Source organism: Watersipora subatra, chromosome 4, assembly GCF_963576615.1.
Source record: "Watersipora subatra chromosome 4, tzWatSuba1.1, whole genome shotgun sequence".
NCBI classification, from domain to species: domain Eukaryota; kingdom Metazoa; phylum Bryozoa; class Gymnolaemata; order Cheilostomatida; family Watersiporidae; genus Watersipora; species Watersipora subatra.
Window position 1 is genome coordinate 45,977,648 of NC_088711.1, and position 22,567 is coordinate 46,000,214.

General features: G+C 35.1%; 1 protein-coding gene across 1 annotated transcript; it reads left to right on the forward strand.

Moving 5' to 3' along the window:
- The first annotated feature begins 1,342 nt into the window (after positions 1-1,342).
- Positions 1,343-20,287, forward strand: LOC137394291 (solute carrier family 49 member 4-like). Its single transcript, XM_068081007.1, has 10 exons — positions 1,343-1,691; positions 2,458-2,545; positions 3,314-3,477; positions 5,240-5,305; positions 6,996-7,043; positions 8,005-8,134; positions 12,500-12,611; positions 13,318-13,519; positions 18,738-18,926; positions 20,154-20,287. Exons 1-10 carry the CDS (start codon positions 1,343-1,345, stop codon positions 20,285-20,287), a joined length of 1,482 nt encoding a protein of 493 aa, XP_067937108.1.
- Positions 20,288-22,567: the final 2,280 nt, after the last annotated feature.

The following is a 22,567-nucleotide window of genomic DNA, read 5'->3' on the forward strand; positions in this document are numbered from 1 at the left end:
GCATTTTCGCTAAACTGTTTTTAATATTCGTCGAAATATCAGACCAAGTTAAACAAGGAACTACTTTGAGTAAAACATTAAATACACATAGATACAGTTACTAATCATTTTGATGGCATCGCTTTCAAATTTGTGAGGCAAAAACTTTAAAGCTTTGGAATTATAAAATGGACTTCCATACAAATAACAATGGCCGCTATCATGTCATACGATTTTCTTGATAAGTATTCTGATCATTCATCAAAATGCTTCAACTAATGCTTTAACTCTGCTGATAAGGTCGCATATCACACTGTAAACCACATTATAGTCAAATCAGAAGACAGGGGCTAGTATTTATACCTTGGTGACTTCGAACCAGGGTGTAGTTTTGGTTATTGTGACGGTTTTCTCAGATACGTCACTAAAACCATGGCAACCATATAGCATCTAGAAAAAAATTGATTGTTATTGATGTAACTGAGTCATTGTTAGTACTATTTTGTGAACACCTTTATACTGATCTCTTTCTATCATGGGTTCGGAAAGATCAAAGAATATTGAAGTGGCAGACTAATAGAGGTGGCGTTCAATTAGAGGGTGACGCTGTATTTTTAGCCCTTCTATAGTGGTGTTCTATTAGAAGCGACACCCAAAGAAGGGTGGTGTTCCCATAGAGGTTTTACGGTATATTAAATCAGACCTATGCACTATATCTACCAACATGTTTCTGGCAAAATAGAATAGAAACAATAGTTTAGGTTGAACTACATAGTAAATATCACTACCTAAATCTGAGTCTTAACGCTGTCGCTAACCAAGGCAGTAAGTAACATTTGAAGAGCATTAGATATACACCATATAGACATTCTATAATGCTATTTACTTAGTGAGAGTTTGTAACGAAGACAAAGCTAAAAAGATGCACCGTAGAGTGGGAACTCAACTATATGTGGCCAAATACAAAATAGAAACGATAGTGTATGCAAATTCTGACTATTTAAGTTCACAAGGGGAAGTGAAGGTTGCTTCATGCAATATAGTGCTGCACCAAGATTAAACTCCTTGGCATCTGCTTGGTTTAGTTTCTTACTTTTTAAGAACATTACCTTAGTATTAGTTTGTACTATTTTCACAAAGCAGTTAGTTGATATAGTTGAATTTTTGATGGGCAATTACTACTGACTTCCACGTAGCTCTGTCTTCTGCCTTCTTTTTCAACCTGCTTGTCTAGTTCCTTCAACTTCCTGTTACGCTTATTTACATCTTTGTATTTCAGTCTTGGTTTGACCAGTCTCCTATTTCTTTCTATTGGTAACTATGTATTTGTAGACAAAACAGATTGTGGAAATACATAAGCAAAATGTCATATGAAGTTGACAGCTTGGAAGAGAGTTATCCTCTCCTAGCGTCAAAGTCATCAGGTTTCGAAGGGTCCGGTGCTATATCGAGCAGTCATGAGTCAGATTCGGGAATGCAATCCTCTGGAATATTTGAGACAAAGGTGTATAAGAAAAGATGGTACATGCTAACAGTTTTCTGTATTATTGCATTTGTGCAAGGACTGTTGTGGAATACTTGGTCTCCTCTAGGAGACGCTCTCTTGGTGGGCTTTGGCTGGACTGATGACTTTTTAGCATTCTCGCTCGCGATGTCAGGCCTAGGAATTGTAACTTGTACTTTTCCAGTAATATACCTGATAGAGAAGAAGGGTGAGTCATACACAGTTATTTAAAGCAAAGAAAAAATCAAAATTTTCCCCTCTTTTGAATTTTGTATGATTCGAAATTTGTTCCTAATCAGTCTTGCCCTAAGTGCCCACAAAGTTTCAACTTTTTACTTCAAAAAATTGTCTTTTAGCAACCTACACCATTGTTCCTTTTCAACTATGTCTGCACAGAATTCTTAGGCTATAGATAAATGTTCAATAAAAATGTGACCAAGGAGTAGAAGTTCCTTTTTATGAGGTTCCCCTTGTAAAACTCCACAAACACACAAATCATTTGAGAATTTCATAGCTCTATTTGTATCCCCATCACGGCAATATGCGTTACTTTCAGATGACAACATACAGCGGCTGCAGGGAAATTCTCTCTCACTCAAGCTTTCGTTAAAACAATGATAATAGTCTAAAACACTATAAGAAATTTTTTATAATTTATTGTTACAATCTCGGAAAAACTGTTTTATTTTGAAATTTCCAAATATGAAATATTGGTTAATTTATCTTCAATATTTTATGGCTCATTAAAAGTTATCAGCAGCCAAAATTCAACCAATCAACATGCAGTCGGACAGTAATGGTTGGTTCATCTTGCATATTTTATTGTCGATTACAAAGAATGTGTTTTCTGTTATACAAATTGTTTTGATAAAAGTGACATTTTTTTCAATTTAAACATGACAACAAACGTAGTAACTTTACAAAAACAGATTGGATGCTTTTAATTGTGTGAATGCGTTACTGTCCTGTTTTAGATCTTCGAGTTGCCACTATATTTGCTGTAGTGCTTCTTGTCGGATGTACAGTTATATGGAACATAGCCTACATAGCTCAACTTGAAGTGTGAGTAATTACGAGTGGTTAATTAACAACCAGTAAGCTAGAAAACTGCCATCAGCGTAAGAGTGTACAATCTCTTGTTAAGAAAGAAACAACCCAGCCTGAGAAAAGGTTTTGCAAACATACAACTTATTTCAAATTGATAGCTGAAATTTTAAAGTGCTGTTTATTTGGAACTAGTAGTAAGCCTGGCACTACCTGAAATCTGTTAAGTTTTCAATTAGATAGCTTGCAGCAAGTGTGTAGACCTTCAACAAAAATCGCTACACTGCTGTTATAGCGACACTCCATGAATGCATTCATTGAGGGCAATATTGTACCTTTAATGTCCGTGAAGGTACGTTTTTAGATTTCTAATAAGGGGGCTGTTTAAGAGGCTAATTTTTAGAAACAAGACAGAGTTTGGAAGTCAAATATTTTAGTGATCTGGCGGAAGGCACAGAGTTGAAGTTGAGTTGTGTGAAGATTGAATGAAATCAGCCATAAAGTTTATGTAGAGCAGCAGATGCACACAATGACAAAGTGTGAATTATTAATAAAGATAAATAATGAATTATCTCATCTACTCAAAGAAGCTTTGTTAAAGATTTGCCTATTTTAAATTAAAAAAGTCAACTTTATATCGGTTACTTATAATTTATCAGTTACTAGTTAATTACAGTTAATATCAGTTACTTACATAATTTATAACAGTTACTATTGCAAAAAGCCATACTAATACTATTTCTGTCATTTTGTGATGGAAAATAATTAATTTTGCAACGATTTTAGGGTGTTTGTCATTGGGTGCTATTTTACTGGTGTATCAAGTTGTCTGGCATTGGCTGGTCCTCCTTTGCTCTCCGTCTTGTGGTTTCCAGTAACGGAAAGAACAACTGCCACAGCGTTTGCGTCCATGAGCACTCATTTTGGTATTGGCCTTGGCTTTATTGTTGGTAAGTAACCAGCCATGTTTCATTGTGTTTTAAAAAATGTTCGCTAGTTTCATTAAAATATAATTACTTGAGACTATTTGGCATGATCTATGAATTCATTCTTTGATCTAAAATTTTATCAATGAAATTGGTAAAATTTACTTGCACGGTTGTATTACTAACATATATACTGCTAGAGTATCCTGCCAGCGCTTATTTAAGCAGACACTTAATATAATTGGGTCACAGCTGGCATTCGGATAGATACGATTCTGTTTGTACAAGAGTACAAGCTGAAGCAGAGCAAATAATATTACAGAAATGATGAATAACAAAAGACTGACAAGAATGTGAAAATACCTGCATAACTTGTGTCTATGCAAATATATGTCTATGTAAACAACTGTCTTAGCAGCACCTGTTTTTGCAAGGCTGCCTATCTAGGTCACAGAAGTACCTTTCCTAATGCCATATTATTTTACGCAGCTTTAGGATCCCAACCAGGTCAAAAAGGAACAGGCCAAAAATATACAGTTTGTAGTTTTAGATAAGTGAAGACTTTTAGCTTTCTCGAGCAGTGACCAGTTACAAACTCATCAAAAACCTAGTTTTTATTGAAATTTAGTAACACAAAAATACATGTAAATGGTCATAATAGAAATAATGCTATTTTTAATAGTAGTTTTTATAGTTTTTGATGCCATCATCTTTCGGCATTTTTGTAAAGAAATTATTGAATGCATTGTTTAGATAACCACAAGATATAAATTTTATAGCCGATGTTTGACATTTATTTGAAATAATAACTTTATTAGTTAAACTGAAGATTTAAAGCACTTTCACCTATTAAACATTGAAGGTTGTAAAAATACAACTTTTGAAAAACTCATTTCCCAATGCAAATATATTATGTGCCATCTATGTGGTGTTTGTAACTACATTATGCATTGTATATGTGACGTTTGCATAGCGAACTTTCTAAATATTTGAAATACAACATCGGTATGTTTTGTTTGAATGGACTTAACCTGTGTTTATTACATAAGCTATTGAATTAAAATAAACCAAATGAACTGCATAATTGTCAGGCCACTTTGACTCTTTATGATCTCTAGAGTGTGGCCCACATTGTTACTGTATGCCACAGATAGAAATACTAAGCTAAGTCACACATTCCTATTGTGTTCTACATCTCTTGAACAAGGCTTTAGGAAGGTGACTTGATGCTCTATTTTAGTAAGCACATTAAATGCCTCTGTGTGCTTATGGGAGCTCTCTGATTAAGATTTTTATGAAACTCTGACAAGAATGCATTGCAGAGAGCTCTGACTACACAAACTAGTGACACAAATAAATTGAACATGTTACGTTGCTGGATAGTGCAGACAACTCCAAGCATAGTAAATATATTCCTTAATTTGTGGAGGAAAGAAGCGAATTTTAAAAACAATTGGATAACAAAACATTGTAGTACATAGAGTTTAATTGATAATGAATATAAACAACAGAAAAGCGCACTGCATAGCACACAGTATATGTTCACACATGGCTCGGAAAGACTGATGTAGTGATGTATAAATGACCTTATGCCAGTGCTAAATATTGCAGCTATGGCAACACTTTCTGAGAGAATAAACTGAACTCCTGCCGTTATGCTAGTTTTATACACAAGCGTACTAGAATAGAATTGCTACTGCCTATGATCGGTCAATCGACGATATTATGCAATCGTCTCTTTGCAATTGAAAAGTCATAACGTGTACATGTAATGAATATTTTACAGGGCCATTTGTTAGCGGTGTCCGAATTACAGCAGAAGAGGTGGACCACCTTGACAATGTTACTGCTCGTAAGGATTGTTTCTTCTTATATGATTGGCTGTCACATTTGTTAGTATGAGTTGTATGCTTTAGGCTGGTGTAGATTAGATGATCTCGAAATAGTACAGTAAAATCTTCTGAAGGATGCTTGGTATGCTTAGTAGAAAGAGATGTTAGTCACTATTGCACTTTAGCTAATAAGGTGGTCACTTTTCTGTTCAAGTTGGCACATGAGAAAAAGAGTTGCTGGCATTTAAAAAGTGGTTAAAATAAGAGAGTAAATTATTTTTAATAGAAGGTAAGCCGAGGGTATCAACCTTGATCTTCACAGTAAAAAATGACCAATTGACATTTTCAGTTTAACAGTGGTTAGTACCATGTTAGGCTTCCCCCAGTTAATGCCCGAATTTCCTATGCAACAGCTGTATAAGTTACCAATTTTTAGTACAAAGTTTTAGTTACTAATGGAGCGCGTGGAAAATTGGGTCTAAGAGAGTTTTCTTAGAACAACCGTTGACCGTACAATAATGTTCTAACAATTTTGGCGTATTTATTTCCTTTTAAAAATAATCGCTTCTGAACTAAACTACATATGCATAGCAATGTTGAGACATTAGCACTAATGAATGAGAGCGGCGGAATCACTCAAAGTGAAAGCGATCAGCGTATTGGCCAATTATTTGTTATAAACCATTTTCACCTAGCAAGGATAGACGACTAGTGATTATCACAAAAATAGTTCATAAGTACAAAAAAGTTATTGATTAAACACGAGCTTTGCATGGCTGCTGGTTAGTTATTGTAAAACTAGTGATGTGACACTTGAGGTAAATATTATTAGCTAACGGTGTTATTGGTATGAGTCATTGCTGCTACCATATTATGGTCCACGTAAATTGAAAAATAATTCGTTGTGAGACATGGCTCATAATTTAAAATTGTTTTTTTGTAAAGTAAAACATTCTTATATTTCACTTTATTCATTACACATTCTTTAATAAATACTACAATTAATTATAAATAGCATTAAAATACATTGTTCAAACCTCAGTAAACTAAATATAGTATATTAAACTAAATATAAAAAAACTATTTACTGAAATAGCAATTGATTAAGGTATTTCCTTGAAGAAATGCAAAGGGAATTTAGACTTGACCTTGAGTAAGTTCAAGGATGAAGGTGACAACAGAGATAGTCAGATCAACTTATTCTCTTTTAAACCAGCTGAAGTTTAAACAAACTTTTTATTTCTTCCCATTCTATGTTTAATTTTTAACAGCATTTACAATAACGTGTAGTGTTTATAAAACTGTAACATAAAAAAAAGGTAAATATATTATGTTAGAAACCACTTTGGATGTTGCATCAGACATTGATATGAAGTCAAATCGAAAGTGCTGCACTAGACACAGCGTTTGACCAGACAATTGTAGGCAAAGATTTGACTGTACATTGTTTGATTGTTCAAAATATTGTTATAAAAAGATAGAGATAATGGAAGCTTTTTAAAAAACAGCTTTGGAAAATAAAGAAAGGTAATTGAGCTTTATACACTCGTATAATATTTTGAAATGTCACTCCTTTGTTGCTGTGACAGTGTCAGCAAGGTTTTTGGTCAAGCCACAGCCAAAAATGATCAATAGAAGGACGATGAAAAGGAGAGCGATTACTGGCAACTGCTCATGCTGCCTCAACAATATCTCAATCTATATTTGTAGACAGAAAAGAAGAAATACAAGATGGATTGCAGCGTGTTGTCTACTTTGGTAAGTCTGGTCTGTCAGTCAATTTTGCAATTATCTGCGTTTTTTCGCTATTTGCTAAGAATATTATCTGATCCGAGTATGTAGAGGCCTACACTATAAATACGCTGAAACGTTAAAAATGTTGTTAAAAAGAGTTAGTACTGTTTATGATACGCAAACGGTGTGTCAAACATACCTATCAGTTCTTTCTGTCTAGAACTAGAACTGATATTTAAATCTTGGTTGTATTGGAAAACTTTTGTTACACTTATGGATAAAAGATTTAATCTATCTTTATTTTAAAGTTTATTTTTTTAATAAATAAAACAACTGGTACAAAGATAAATAGATAAAATGGGTAATTGCAAATGCAGTCTCTTGAAAAAACATTGCATTACTTAGATGATATTGAAAAGCTTCTTAAAAAAGAGGCTACCTGCATTTTTACGAAAGCAGGGCTCTGGAACTATAGGTAGGATAGGAACAAAAGTACAAAGAGAACAACTCCAAAAAGCAAAAACTATCACTTGAGAAAGGGAAATATTTTAGCTGGATACAAGCACATCGGCCTGACCCTAACCATAAATAATTTTAAACCCTTCAAGTCTTATTTTGAATGTATTTATTTAGAAAGAGACATCTCTTTACTGATTAAAGGTAACATCTGTAGAGTTCTCTTTTTCAACCCCTATAGCTGCCCTATATTATTGCTTCTTTATTTAAACTAGATTATATAACAGCTATATTAATTTCTCAGAGCCATAAACACACCTAGGAGCAAGTCTTTATCTGAAACTGTCTCTTGCAGGCGTGCAAAAGCATCTTTTTAAATTTATCTTGCTCAAAGTTTGTTAACTTCGGCAACTTTGATAACTGCACAGCTTGTTGGAGCTGTAACAAAATTACGTTGAGTAGGAATGCTCTTTGTGTTATTAAAAACGGTTTGCCTCGGTTCTAGCGAAGTTCGTTCTTTAACTTTTAGACACTGTTCTGGCTATAATCTGCTTTATTCTGGTGCTTTTGCACTTTCCTGCCAAACCTCCAACACCAGCGAGTAGAGCCCAGGCTAAACCTCGTACAGAACACTGGGCTGGTTTAAAAACGGTCACCTGGTAAGTCATTCTGTATTATTTTTCTTGTTAAACAGTGAAATTAAAAAATTAAAACGATTTCTATAGCCATTGATAGAATAGTAAATGCATATGTTGATAAATTTAGGTGGAGCAAGTTGGTAATAGTGCTTCTATAAGATTCATCGCTTACATAAATGAACCAGCTTCAAAAAATTAGATAAAACAGTTTTGAAAAAATTCATTTTTTGTAGCTACTCAGTGATGGAGTTATCTGTTATTACGCTTTATTCAACAACTAAGCTCATACATTAAAATAAAAAGTACCACCGCTGATATTCACATTTTATGATCATTCACTTGGTTAATGACAGAACTAAAGATATGAGTGCCTGGTGTTGGCACACTTTTCTCCAGCAAATGTAGGGTCAAGTACATTTCAAGTTCATGGGTTCAATTATCTACAATTCCAATTACATGTACTTGCAATTAGTTTGGAAATGTTTGGTTTGCTAATATATGACTAAGGGGAACAAAAGTCAAAAATTTGAGAGGTTCTCTAAGAAATCATGAATACAGTAGACACTCATATAACATATACCTAATATAATGTAAATTCCACATAATGTAAGGAATCTATGTAAAGATTTAGCCTCAAACTACGTAAAGAATTCCGTATAACACAAGATGTCAGGTTGGTGCAAATTCTCAAATTCGATTTGAATAACTAGATTCTCAAATTTATCCTTAAAAATATTACTTTCTCTCTTGCCACAATTCACAGAAAAGATGTCTTTCAGCGCTCTCTTTATCATATGTACTTGTACCCTGTCAGTCTAGTTTGTCATATGTTGTTTTGGTAACTTGTCACATAATGACAGCGGTATCCGCTTATATTACCAGCTACAAACCTGTTCACATCGCTCTAAAGTATTCAACACCATTGTTTAAGAGACACTTTATATTTACATTTATATATGCAGTTATTTTTATTATATACTAGCTGCATTACCCGTGTTCGGGAACAGATTTACGTAAAGCAATAGTTTTATTGAGAGTTGTCTTTCATACTGCAAAACAACTCCAAATATGCAATCTACTGAAATTTTTGTGCTGATCTGACTGCATACACATACACAGTTGTACATGTCAATAATGTTGGAGAGACCAATGGAAATATGCAATGTGTTTTACAGCTAGTCTACAATGCATCAGTCTCGAACCACTCAAATCGGAATTGTCCTAATTTTGTACACAGAACTGATAATGATATTGACATTGCTAGGCAAACTGACATTCTTCAAACTGGCAGTATTGAAAAGTTTTACATATTTTAAGAAATTCTAGCAAATATTTTGATATTGCACTGCTTAGCTATCGTCAGCATTTATTGAATTGACACTTGTGCATGCTTGAAACACTAATCATGACTCACCAGTTCTTCGTCTATAGCCTGTGTTTTGACATGGTATATACAAACTGTGCAGGAGTAATGCGGTTGTTGATAAATTTATTATCAATAAAATCTACTATATAAACTACATATAAGGCCTCTCGCCTTTTCAACGTAAGGCATTACATCTGGAGCATTTTTGGACATTCGTCCCATAGAAAAATTCGGCCCTATACTGCGTTGCAGGACTGTAGTCAAGTGCGACGTTTTCTGTCCATACACGGCACCTGGTAGCAGCTGCTGTAGTTGGTGCATCTCCCTGTTGTCGCCGTTTCATCTGCTCTAAAAATTCAGCTCGCCAAGCAGCTGTTGTAGCTAGTGCATCATGTTCTTGTTGCCGCTGCATCTGCTCGGAAGTTTCTGCACGTCTGGCCGATGTAGTTGCTGCTCTGAGCCGTTTGAGTTGCTGCTGGGGTCGGTTCAGCAGTCTCTGCACTTCTAGCGGCTGCAGCATCTATTCTGGCCTGCTCTCGATGTACCTGTGTTTGTTCAGCGGTTTCTGCTCTTTTAGCAGCTGCTATTCTGTTTCGTTTTAGGCGTAGCTGTGTTTGCTCTGCAGTTTCTGCACTTCTAGCAGCTGCAATAGCAGTTCCGTTTTGTTGTGGGCATAGCTGTGTTTGCTCTGCAGTTTCTGCTCGTTTAGCTGCTGCTTTGCGAGTTCGGTCTCTTTCTCTACGGGAATCAATCTGTTCTTGCGTTTGGGCAGTAGGCTTTTTGGAAGGCATTGTACTGCTTCAAGCATTTCTAAAATTGATTGAGATAGTGTGCTTTTTTGTAATATATGCAGCTCGCTTTCTTCTCACCGTCGCCTATCGCCAGGCTCGGAGTGCCCGTGCAAGTTCTGTAGTAGCTGTAGTACTCGTAGCTGGCAAAAAATAAAAGTAACTCAGAAGGAAATGAACATGTTTACTATCACAAACAGTGGCAAATCCAACGTTTTCAACCCTTTTACTGAAGTAGACTCATTTATGCGTTTTCTATGGTCGACCGCCGTAGACACATTTTGCGATTTTACCAGCAATTGCTAGTAATTGAATTTTATTACTTGTTGATAATATAACCAACGATCTTGAGGACTTTTATGGTAGTGACAGTGTTGTTTTAAGATTTCTCTATAAAATTAGCCTAAAGTTAAATATTTTTATCTTGTTTGGGGATTTCCAACTTAAAAACGAACATTTTTCTGTAGTTGATCAAAGGCGTCCGAGTTAGAAAACAAATAACTACTTATGTTGATGACATATAGCCGATTCAGATTTTTTTGATTACACAGATAATACAAACGTTTTAGATGGAGTTTCAAATTGAAAAAAATATCACGAAGCAATATCGGCAAAATGGCTGGCAGTAGGCCGATAGCTAAATTTGTACATGGACGCAAGTGAAAGGGTTATGTATTAAAAGTGTGGCAATTCATATACAATAAAACACTGAATAAGAAACACTTTACCTTTTCAATGTGGAAATTTCATAGGTGAGAATTGCGTTTTTCCAGTGGCTGCAAGAAACAAATGTTTACGCGAACTTCTCGGTACACGTTGGCAGTAAATATTAATTGCGTGTAAATTACTACGTGCTAACCGGAGATGACGTGATTTGTGTAGAAACGCTGATTAGGTTATGTAAAATAGAGGCGTGTACTAACCGGAGATTCCCGTTAATGCGCCCTAGATACCTAGTAGCGGGTAATAGTCCGAAAAGTACGATACTCTATGAGGCGGACAATCAAACACGCACGCAGACAGACAACGATTGCCGTTTATATAGTAGATTTAATTTAATGTTGTCGCACAAATGAATGTATATATATATTCCGGTGTTTCATAGATGAAAATAGTCAATTTTCTTAGAAAATGTCTCTGGTTCATATTTTTATCACAAAACTAAACAGTCTTTAGAATTATGGGTTACAGAGGTTAAATACGCAGCAGTGCAACGATACTGCGGAGTTGTCTGCTCTTCCTATAATAGTCTTATTTACTGAAATAGAGAAGTTGTTTGAGAGATCATCAGATGTATCAATAAAGCACACCAAATAAGTAGCCGCACAATTATTCAGAAATAATTAAAAGCAATCTGTTGGTGCTGGCGTTAGAGTGTCGATAAATCAAACTGAATGTCATGAGCTGCAGTCTTGTCGAATTTGATCTTTTATCTTAACCTCGAACCCTGGCAACGGATAGACAACGATGAGACAGACACCACTCTTAATACCTGTAATAAAAATACAATTTTGATTTATTTTATTTTAGACAAAATCCTTTTAATTGTGTTCTTTTACAGAATAAACTTTGCAGGGTAGAAAAAATTAAAAGAAACAATGTACATGTAAGTTGAAATTGAAGGTGTGGGCTCTCCTTGACTTATTGTACAATTACTGTAATCATGAACCATAAACCGAGTGAAATTGATAAGAAAAGTTAAAAAACTTGTCTATACAAACCCTTAATATTACAGTTACTCTACAGTCTTTAAATTAAAAAAGTTAATTGTAGTTTTTCTTTTGGATGAGCCAAAGGGGTGAGTTTTGGAAGATTTTAAAAAGGGTTGGCAATTTACATGTATTTTACTGTTCATATAACGTAAAATCCCTATAACACAAATGTTCCTGGAACGGACTATTTATGTTGTATGAGTCTCTATTGCACTAAAGTTGTATATCTTGAGAGCACAATATGAATATTACTTAGTCTAGGGCATCATATATCTAAAGATAATGATAAAACTGTGGGGTAGACAGGTTAACCTTTTTGCAAACCAATAAATTAGTAAACATAGAATTGGATTTGGTAATTTGGTCAACTTGCTTTTCAATGAAAGTATTTTTACCAAATCCATTTTTTTCAAAAATCTAAAAGGTGAGCTATTTAGCACCATAAGTGTCTTAGATTGGTAAGTAAATCTGGTTGCTGAGTCACCAAATCTTGTTACAAACACATTTAATAATCTTACAGCAACTACCAGTTCTGGATATTAAATATGGCCTTCAATGTGGCTAATGGAACATTCAACGCATGGCTGCCAATGCTCTCAGTACTGTTCTCTACTGGTCTCGGTCTTGATGAGGTTAGTAAAGTATATAGCAAGTTAAAACTAATGTGTTTTATATATTAATTATAACAATGTATAAAATAGGTTTGGCATATAGCCTATTATATATAACAATAACTAAAATATGCATTTGCAACAGGAGAGTGTTTTGTTGTATAATGTGTTTGACTTACATGTTGGTTTAGCTGTGCAGTCCAGCAAATCAAAGCTAGCCTCCGTTGTTTTACTTACACATTTATTTTCATTGCCCACTTATCTTCTTATCGTAAAACCAGAGATTTTCGAAAACTCTCTACAACTGCTATGCCCTCAGGCGTCATTGTAATCCAAATTCTGACAACTCCGACTATACAACTCAAGCTCCTCTGAACTTTTTGCATCATTGCTTGCTCTTTAGTTCACTCTATTATAACAAAAATCAATTTTCACACATTCTAGATAACAGTGTATATTACTTAAATTAGTATATAATGTCCACAACTAGGTTGTTTTAAATTTATATTATGTTCATTCTATGTAATTAAACCTCCAATTTGTAGTACTGCCTCATACTCGTTTGATAATGTATTTTTTAAAAATATATTATGTTGCAGCCATTTTATGAAAGCGTATTCTGGTTGCTGACGATACAGTACATTACGCCGCTTTGTTTTATTAGTGTTACATTATAGCACTTATATTATGCGATATATATCATGTAGTGATATGCTAACTCTTACAGACAGTTGGTGACTGGATTGGCTTTGTAGCGACTATCATTGGTTGCACAGGATCTGTACTTATAGCCCTAGCAGTAGACAGACATAAAAGACATACCAAGCGAGTTCTGCAGATTATGTCTATCCTCGCTATATCACTCTATGTTGTCCTCAGCTGTGTTCAGTCAGGCTATATCAAAATACATGGGGAAACCGCTCTCACAGGTGAGTTTATGCAAATTAAGATAAACAATTAAATATCAGTTCTAACTCATATTTTTTTGAATTTGTGATTAAAAATTGAAAAGCTAAATCATTGCTTTGAAAAATTCCAATTTCTCTTTTAGTCGTCTCTGAAAACTAAAAAGTTACCAAACTATACTTTTCTAAAAAGCTTTTTTAATAGCATTTAAAAAGATAGTATTGCGCTAACAGATTTATAATTGTTAATTGAATAGTTCAGCACTAAAATAGGCTAATGTTAGCTTTTTAATTCTTTGCGCCTGAAGTCATGGATGCCATAAAAATAAACTTAGTCAATTTTACCTTGAACCTTCAGAAACTGAAAATTTCATCAATCAAGTTGTTACCAACAAGAAGGTCAGGTAAACCATCACTATTCTTGACTCCATCAGGTAAACTGGTGTTTAAATTACTGTTAAAACATTCACCACATTATAAGTAAATTGCTTTCATCAGCAGCAACCAAGTTACTAAGGTCGCTAAGGTCACCAAGGATATTTACAGCATCATCATCTTTGGAGAAGGCACTGCACCGAGTAGGGTTAGAAAGGTCACAGCGAATAAATGTGTTCTACTACAACCCTCATTTTGTTCAATATAGACCTAATCGCTCTCAAGAGAATGGTCTGATCAGATCACAATACCCTCCTTGCTTTCATTGGATGAGGCATTCACCAATAGTTGATACCTGCTTTGACGATAAAAAAATGCTTGTCTCTGTACTTAGTACACTATGCCGCCTGTTTTTCCTTGGCCTCTAATTTTTTCTGCTCAAACAGATCAGAGTTTATGACCCACGAGACTGGTTTTCTTGGATTGATTCAACTAGCCTACCAAACGTTAGTTTACTAAGAAAATGGCATGTCTTTAGGGGGGGGGCTCTATAGTTTAGAAGCGCATTTTCTCGATCAGACAACATACTCTACAGGTTATTGAAAATCTGCATAGATCTTTCCATAAGCACATAAGATGGTGCATACCTTAGATTATTTGTAGTTCTTTAAAATCCCTCAGACCAAGCAGGCTGCAGTACCCTTGGCTAGCAAAGCATAAGCCATTATCACTCCTGATTTTTTTGGGCACTCGCAAGAACATGTTTCAAAGCTTACAAGTCTGTGCTTGAATTTGGAGCGGGTCAATTATCTGGAGTAGTTTAACATTTTGATCAAATCAAGACTCTGATCTTTTATAACACCACAGTCTACACTCTTACCAGAAATTTTTCAAATAATAGAAAAAGTTTCCTCTGGTCTGTGTTTGCTCAAGCTGTGTCTTATACAGATGGTACACCTAAAGATGTAATTGTCGATATCTATGCTCGTAGAAGGCTACCATATGAATTTCCTTGTCATGACCCTCATTTTCACAATCATTTGATAGTGTCATAGAATGTAAGAATGTATCATCTACCATTGATCATAATCATAACCTGGTAAGACGATATTCCATTTCGACTATTGACCAACTTAGCTATCTTTATTTCTAATTTCTTTGTACGGTCACTCATGAAACTGTGGGACAATCATGTTTAAGTCATAGAATCTATTTTAGAAGCAGCAAATGGCACAACATGCTGACAGTGACCTAGCATATCAGCTAACTGTGTGTCAACATATCTTTCCACTGCAAAGTAGTTGGAGATATTATCATTGGGGCGAGCATCTCTGGGTCGACTCAAAATAATACCTGATAAGCTAGTCTGAGATCCCAGAGTAAGAAATATAATATAGTGTAACTAAGAGAATGCCCCGCATTGCCAGGCTAATAAAAAGTCGTTGAACAGAAAATTCATTTTTCTTTAACATATAGTACAACGTTTACCATTCTAACTTTTAAACTTCATATCATGAGGAAAGTGTTTTTTGTGCCGTTCAAATGAATTAGGCAAAAAATAAAACAACTATAAAGGTTTTGAAACTTTTCAAACTGTAACTTTTGAATTTCATATCATGAATGAAGTGCTTTGTTAAAATAAATAAAGAGAAAAAATGAAACTGTAAAGCTATTTAAATGTAAAATCATTAGCAGGTAATGGCTAATTATACAGTCTGTTTTGCTATGATTACAATGAAAAATTATTTGGTATACAATGATATGTTTTTAATTCATTTCAGTGGTGGCATCAAAAGGCGAAAATATCGTACAGAGTGGTATAAAAACCCATAGTAATTATTTAATACAAACACCTGGTAAAAATCATCATCATTAAAAACAGTAACAAAGCAATATGTTAACTTTAGTAATGATAGATACCTACTATAACTTTAGTGCATTTTGTGGTTATGATCTGCAAGAAAATGTAACATTACACTGTACTATATGCAAAGTTTTTACCTTGGAGACAGATGCGTAACATAAATGATGAATCTAACTTAAATAAATTTGGCTTACTAAACAGATAATTAAAGGAAGTTTTAGTATTTTAGTAAACTTCCAAGTTTTAATTAAAATTTTATCACTTGTTTGAGAATTCGTTTTTATCATAACGGATAGCGCTGAACTTGCCATGGTGAGCAATGCATATCTCTTAATAACAAATATAATCAGTACACAAATTGCCAAATTTTAATTTGGATAGAAATTTTTGTTTTGTTGATATCGTATGGCAAGAAAACAAATGGCGAGGACGTAAAATCATCGCGTTTTATAGAGTTAGGCAAATAATATTTTATAACAGGTGCATTGTAACTCGTAGGCGCAATATATCAATTAATACATAATTTAACGTGTGAAATCGGGAAAAGGGTACACAGTATATAGTAAAAGATCAATGGAATTGTACGAGCCTTTGTGGATTTGTGGTTGGATGGTTAGTATAAACATGTGTGCCCAATCTTCGTGAGTTCAAATCCAGCACGGTGTGAGATTTTCTTCCAAGATTTTAATAGCTATAGCTGGACACACTGAAGTACAAAATGACAGATACACAAACTTTGGTATCTATATATAAATAACAAGGCATCATCCTTATTTTTAACCTCTTTTTATGTAGTAAACCCGAGAGTTATGCCAACTGCTAAATCTGTAGCCTGTCTTGACAAACTGTTGTATTTGCGGAGTTGTCCCCCGTCTAGCGGGCGAGCAGCACAACACGCTGTGTTGCAACACGTTGTGTTGCTCGACCCCTCGACGAGGGACAACTTCGCAAAAACAACAGTTTGTCACGACAGGCTACTAAATCTGTAGCTACTAGTACTGCTGCAATTTCTGCATCACATAAATAAACAAAAATGATTTGATTTTAAGAACATTTGTTCATTGAGAACATTTTAAGAACTTTTTTACTTCTTTAAGTCTCCAGCTTGACTATTTGCTGCCCAAAATGTCACCTACTTGCTGACCTAGCAGACAGGCTCACACTAAAGCCTACTGCAGCAGTGTTAGCTCTGTTAAAGGCTGGTTTGCACAATATTACCGTATGTCGGCGTTTTCCTTTTGGCGTTCATCGTCGACTACCTGAGCCATACACCAATGGCATAAAAGAAGCAACGCGGATACGTCGAGAAATTTGCAGCTGTCAAACTTTTTTGATATTTCGCCGAGCATCGACGACAGCCTGTACAATGTGAACAATTTTTGCAACAGTAATTCGCGGTTGTGGATAGCGTGATCTATTTATTTTTGTTTACAATAGCTTCTGCAGGACTAGTATTTAATTCAAGCACGCTAAAACAAAGAGGATTCTTCGCAAAAAAGAAAAAAGAGAACACTACATCAATGAGTATTTGCTGATGCAAGCACGGATGGGTTTGGATGATGTGAACATTATTATCATTGGCGATCACCAAAATATTGTGGCATCAATGCCGAGATATGGCGGTATATGATCCTAAGGATACCGTATCAGCTGCTTCTTGTGTCTGAAAAACAATGGTTCCACTGTTTCTATAGTGCAGATCTGATTGCGCTATTAAATTGAGACTAAGCTTACCATCCCTAAATTTATTTATGGGTAGAGCAAGAGCAAAGTTCATTTGTGAATCATCATTTGTGCACAATTTAAATTGTCTGCTCAATCTTTTGACTCTAAAACAAGATCTCAATTACCCTCTTCAGCAGTTTTTCCCCAGTTTAAAGCCTTCGGGTCTTCATGTAGAATTTTCTCTGCTTGTTTGTGGTGTTGGCAAAGCACCCTTCATTGCAGCTCATAAATCGAGTAATTTCCGTTGAACTTGAGCAGAGACAACCAAATTTTCCCCGCTTTTCTTAGCCAATAATCTTAAGAAAGTTGAGCAAGTGAAGTTGTGGCGTGAAATTGGTAAATAGAGTAATTTTTCCAACAAGTGTGACCATTTTTCTATATCAGCTGTTTTCATTTCTGTATAGATCTGAAAATCGGCAGCAAATATTTTCAAATTACCAAACGATACCATTAGCCTAGATGGTTGGGTTTAAAAAAAAAAGGTATTTCTCTTTTAGCCCTAACATTCATTTACTAGTGAATGAATAAACAAAAAAACTTGAACCGTCAAACAGCCTTTTCAGAGTAGACTGGGTAACTGTTTCAAGGTAATCTGCAATTACTGTATGAATATCTGTTTAAGCATGCAGAAGATGGCTATCTTAATGAATGTCTGACCATGTTGACCTAGGTGACTGTCCGAGTGTATTAAAGTCTGATCAGAAAGCAATTGGTTACGATCATATTGGGGTCTGGAGGCACAACTCTTATGAGTTCAGAACTGCAGAGTCCCACTCGACCTTCTTGAACTAATCAAGAGCTTTTCTGGTCATTGTAGTGTAGGGTTTGTAAATCTACTTCACACTCTACATCACCACACATACAACCCTACTGTTTTCACTTGCACAGCAATATTTACTATTAGGTGACAAAATAAGTCACGGGTTGCAATTTTGCGCATCGAGGCTCTACCGAAATTGCTTAAAGTGGTTTCCACAGTAATAATCACACACCTGCTGTATACAAAGACATCTAGAGGTTAGCCTACAGGATACCATATGACTTCTGACTAAGTTAAAAGGTTAGGCAGGCAAAGAATTTTAGGAGACACTAGAAAGACAACCTTTGCTTACCTAAAACTAGGAGTAGAAAAGGCAAATCTCTAGGGAGATAAGTCTCCGCTCTCGCGAGATTGATAATCAGCGACATGGACCAGCAAATATAACAAACCCAATATAGGGCTGAAATTGTATCTTTAGTTTGCTATACTAACATAGGAATGTTGTTATTTTTTTCCAGTGTGTCTCTACCTGCTTGTGGTTGGAATAGCCATATGCATGAATGGAGGTGTCCCGTTGTTTTATGAGTTGGGGTGTGAAATAACCTACCCCGTTCATGAAGGTCTGTCATCGGCGTATATCACAGTCTTCAATGATTTCTTTGGTTTGGTCTTCTATGCCCTCTTCTTTATTCCTGGTTTGGGAGATGGTAAGTATATATATACAATGTATTATCAAGTAAGCTTTTAATGAACATCTACAGATTGTATGTTAATAGTCAACCTACATGATAATAAAGTTTGTAGGCTTTAGGCACAGAAATCTGTCTTCCCTCATTTATGTTTTGGTGTTAATGATGTTAACAGATTAATTTAAGATCAACGCTCACTAGACAGTGATGAAAGCGCATTCACATCTATTTATGAAAAGCTTACAAACATGCCAAATGGTAGCTTCAAAATGGATTCATTAAAATGGTTAGAATTAGTATTACGCTGAATCTTTGGTGCTCAATCATGAGATGATCCTTAGAATTGAAGTCTTTCTACTTGGTTGTCTGCCATTGATTAAGAGCTAGCTCAAAAACTAAGCTTAACTAATATTTCAAAAGTCTTGCCTAAAGTAGTTAAAAGAATATTTTAACGGTAATACAGACAAATATAGAAAATAATAGATATTTGAAACTCTGGAGTTAGTAAACAAACTGTCTGCACCCCTGTATTAGCTTGCAATGTATTACATGTAGCTTGCGATTGAATAAAAGTTTTTTCTAAATACATAAGGATTTGAGATATACATGTGTGCGTGTATGTGTGCGTTTGTGTGCGTGTGGGTGTGTGTATGTATGTGTGTATGTATGTGCGTGTGTGTATGTAAGTGTGTGTATATGTAAGTGTGTGTATGTAGGTGCGTATATGTAAGTGCGTATATGTAAGTGCGCATATGTAAGCGCGCATATGTAAGCGTGTATATGTAAGCGCGTATATGTAAGCGCGTATATGTAAGCGCGTATATGTAAGCGCGTATATGTAAGCGCGTGAGTGTGAGCGCGTGTGTGTGTGTGTGAGTGTGCGTGTGTGAGTATGCAAGTGTGTGTGTGTATGCAAGTGTGTGTGTGTGTGTATGCAAGTGTGTGTGTATGCAAGTGTGTGTGTGTATGCAAGTGTGTGAGTGTATGTAAGTGTGTGCATATGTAAGTGTGTATATGTAAGTGTGTGTATATGTAAGTGCGTATATGTAAGTGTATGCGTGCGTGCGTAAATGTGTGTGTAAATGTGTGTGTTTGTGTGTGTGCATGTGTAAATGTGTGTGTGTTAATGTGTGTGTTTGTGTAAGTTTGTGTGTGTAAATGTGTAAATACATGTACATGCATAGAGTTTTTCTCATGGATACCAGCAGTGCAAATACACTCAGTTATACGTTTTTTGAATTGCAGGAGACAGCTGGACGACCTGGGCATGTCTAGTAGCATGTGTAACAAGCTTTCCTATGCTCCTGCTACTCAGGGAGAGCTACAATCGTCTCAATGAAGAATCACCGGAAACTGAGGCTAAAGAACAGCATGCATAGGCTTAGATGTAACGTTCAATTCTCAAGCTCTAAAATAAAAACTTGATATTCACCAAAATTAATTCTCTATAAGCAGAAGTGGATATAATGTCAACACGTCAAATTGTACAAGGTGCTGACGAGAGACAGCAAATAGTACAGCTATAAACCAGAGATCTGCATTGAAGTTATTCTTATCACATTTGGATTTATGTTGTACATAAAACTAAATGCTATCAGAAGTTGAAGTCGCTCTGATCTGACAGCAAATTTTTGTTCAACATATTTTTAATTTGAGCATGAGCTGTAATACGATCTGCAGACAGCAAACTTTTACAGAGTAAGACTCGGCTGTTTGCAGAATTGTGTAAATATACTTTTTATATAGGGCTTAGCTTTATTGCTTGGTTTTTACTGTTTTTTGTTAATTTAGGTAAAATAAAAAAATTTCAGATTATGTAAGGATGGTAGATGAAACTTAATATCAATTTGAAGCAGCTCAGGAAACAGGAAAATCTACTAGGTAACAAATAGCTTAGGATCTGAGATGATTGCACTGCCTCGATCACATCACCAGTATATTGAGTTAATTACTACAAACACGGCCTATAGTGGTAGCATCCCTTCGACCTGGCGTAGAAATCTAGAAAGTCCAGGCATAAGGCATACAAGGAACTACTGGTACAAGGAAATACAGGTAGGAGAGATCCCTCCGAATAATGAGTCAATGTTAAAGGTTTACTTGCAACAAAATTCACACTACAGTTATTTGGTATCAAAAGATTTACCGTGTCTTACTCCGCTGTGTTGTAGGTGCAAAATATGTGGAATTGTGATAACAAACTCTTAAAAGCTCAAAATGAACAGTTAATATCAGCTGTCACAAAAGCGTAAACAGTTTTTATATTAAATATAAAAACTTTTTACATTTGCGGTGGTACAAAGGTCAAGTTTAGCGAGCAAAACTTTTACATGTGGCATTTGTGCTAAATGCAACGAGTAAAAGTTTTGCTCTGCCAAAAATTGTTTGAACACTAATATCGACTAGTTATGCAGTGCAGAAGAAAAGTTGAAGTCAGAAGACATGGAAGACATGGAAGGTATTGGACAACTAGAAGATAGTCCATTGAAAGAAGCAACAAGAACACAGCTATGCGAGCAAACAATGCAAATACTTTTGTTTTAAAAACTTTTATTTTTGTTTCTGCACATAATTTAAGTATGGTTCGTTTATGTCACTTGTTCATGAATATATATTTGTAGCATATTATAAATTATTATTATATAACTAATAAATTTGCATATTTATAGTATATTATTTGATAGCACCATTGCGGTGATCTGATCTTGCAATTGATCGGCACTCGTAACTCTTCTAATGCACATAAAAAGCCATTTTTGGTTGCAAACCGCAGCAAACATATCAGTGAGTGCAATGAGCATTTATGCAACATTAGTAAATATAAGTATAAAATAAAACTATGTTTTCAAATTTAGAATGAACTAGAAGTTGAAAGTGCCAACAAATTGCAAAGAAAGACACAGGCTATAATATCAACGCAGGTTAATAGCAATACATTATAGATGTAGCGTCTTGATGGAAACTCTTAACTTCATCATAGGATTATACATGAGGTAATTTCACAGGTTATTATGCAGGCCACAATCTTAATTGAGTACCGTGAAACTCAAAATAACATTTCTGTACCATTTTCATACTAACTTGTTAAGCGCAATAATTATTAATCCATTGAAATATGAAAAATTACAGTATGATAGCAAGTAAAAGTACTGAACATCAACTGAAATGTGACAAGGAACATTATAACATAGTATAATAAAATAAAACAGCATATGCAACTAACCAGTAATCTCTAGTAAATAATCCCATAGTAATTGACAGTAGTAATTCAAATCTGGCTGCCTTCTACAGAAGCTAGAGAAACGTCACGCTATGAGTTAAGCACAACCTTAGCTTGTGACTCAACGCCGACAACTATCATTGGTCAGCACGGATTAGGCCAATTTGACTTGGCATCAACTCTAGGAATTCTAAACTAATAAACTTTTCTTTCAATAAGTTTCGACCTGATAGAGGAATTTCTTGTTTCTAAATGCATATTTATTAAAAGATTCCTGACAAAATTGAGGTAAGTTAGTAGATTTATAGCATCCAAAAGGTTTAATATTGCTCCATTGAAAAAAGTAGACAAAATACAGACAACATTCGCTACGCTTGATAAATATATATTTTTGAAATTTTGACAAGCCATCTGAAAAATACAACGGCAGCCTCTATTT

What these genes read in the sequence shown, in the direction of transcription:
- LOC137394291 (XM_068081007.1), top strand. Translation starts at nt 1,343, where the DNA reads ATGTCATATGAAGTTGACAGCTTGGAAGAGAGTTATCCTCTCCTAGCG. An exon ending in ATACCTGATAGAGAAGAAGG is followed by an intron (nt 1,692 to 2,457) that starts GTGAGTCATACA and finishes GTCCTGTTTTAG; the next exon opens with ATCTTCGAGTTGCCACTATA. An exon ending in CCTTGACAATGTTACTGCTC is followed by an intron (nt 5,306 to 6,995) that starts GTAAGGATTGTT and finishes CTATATTTGTAG; the next exon opens with ACAGAAAAGAAGAAATACAA.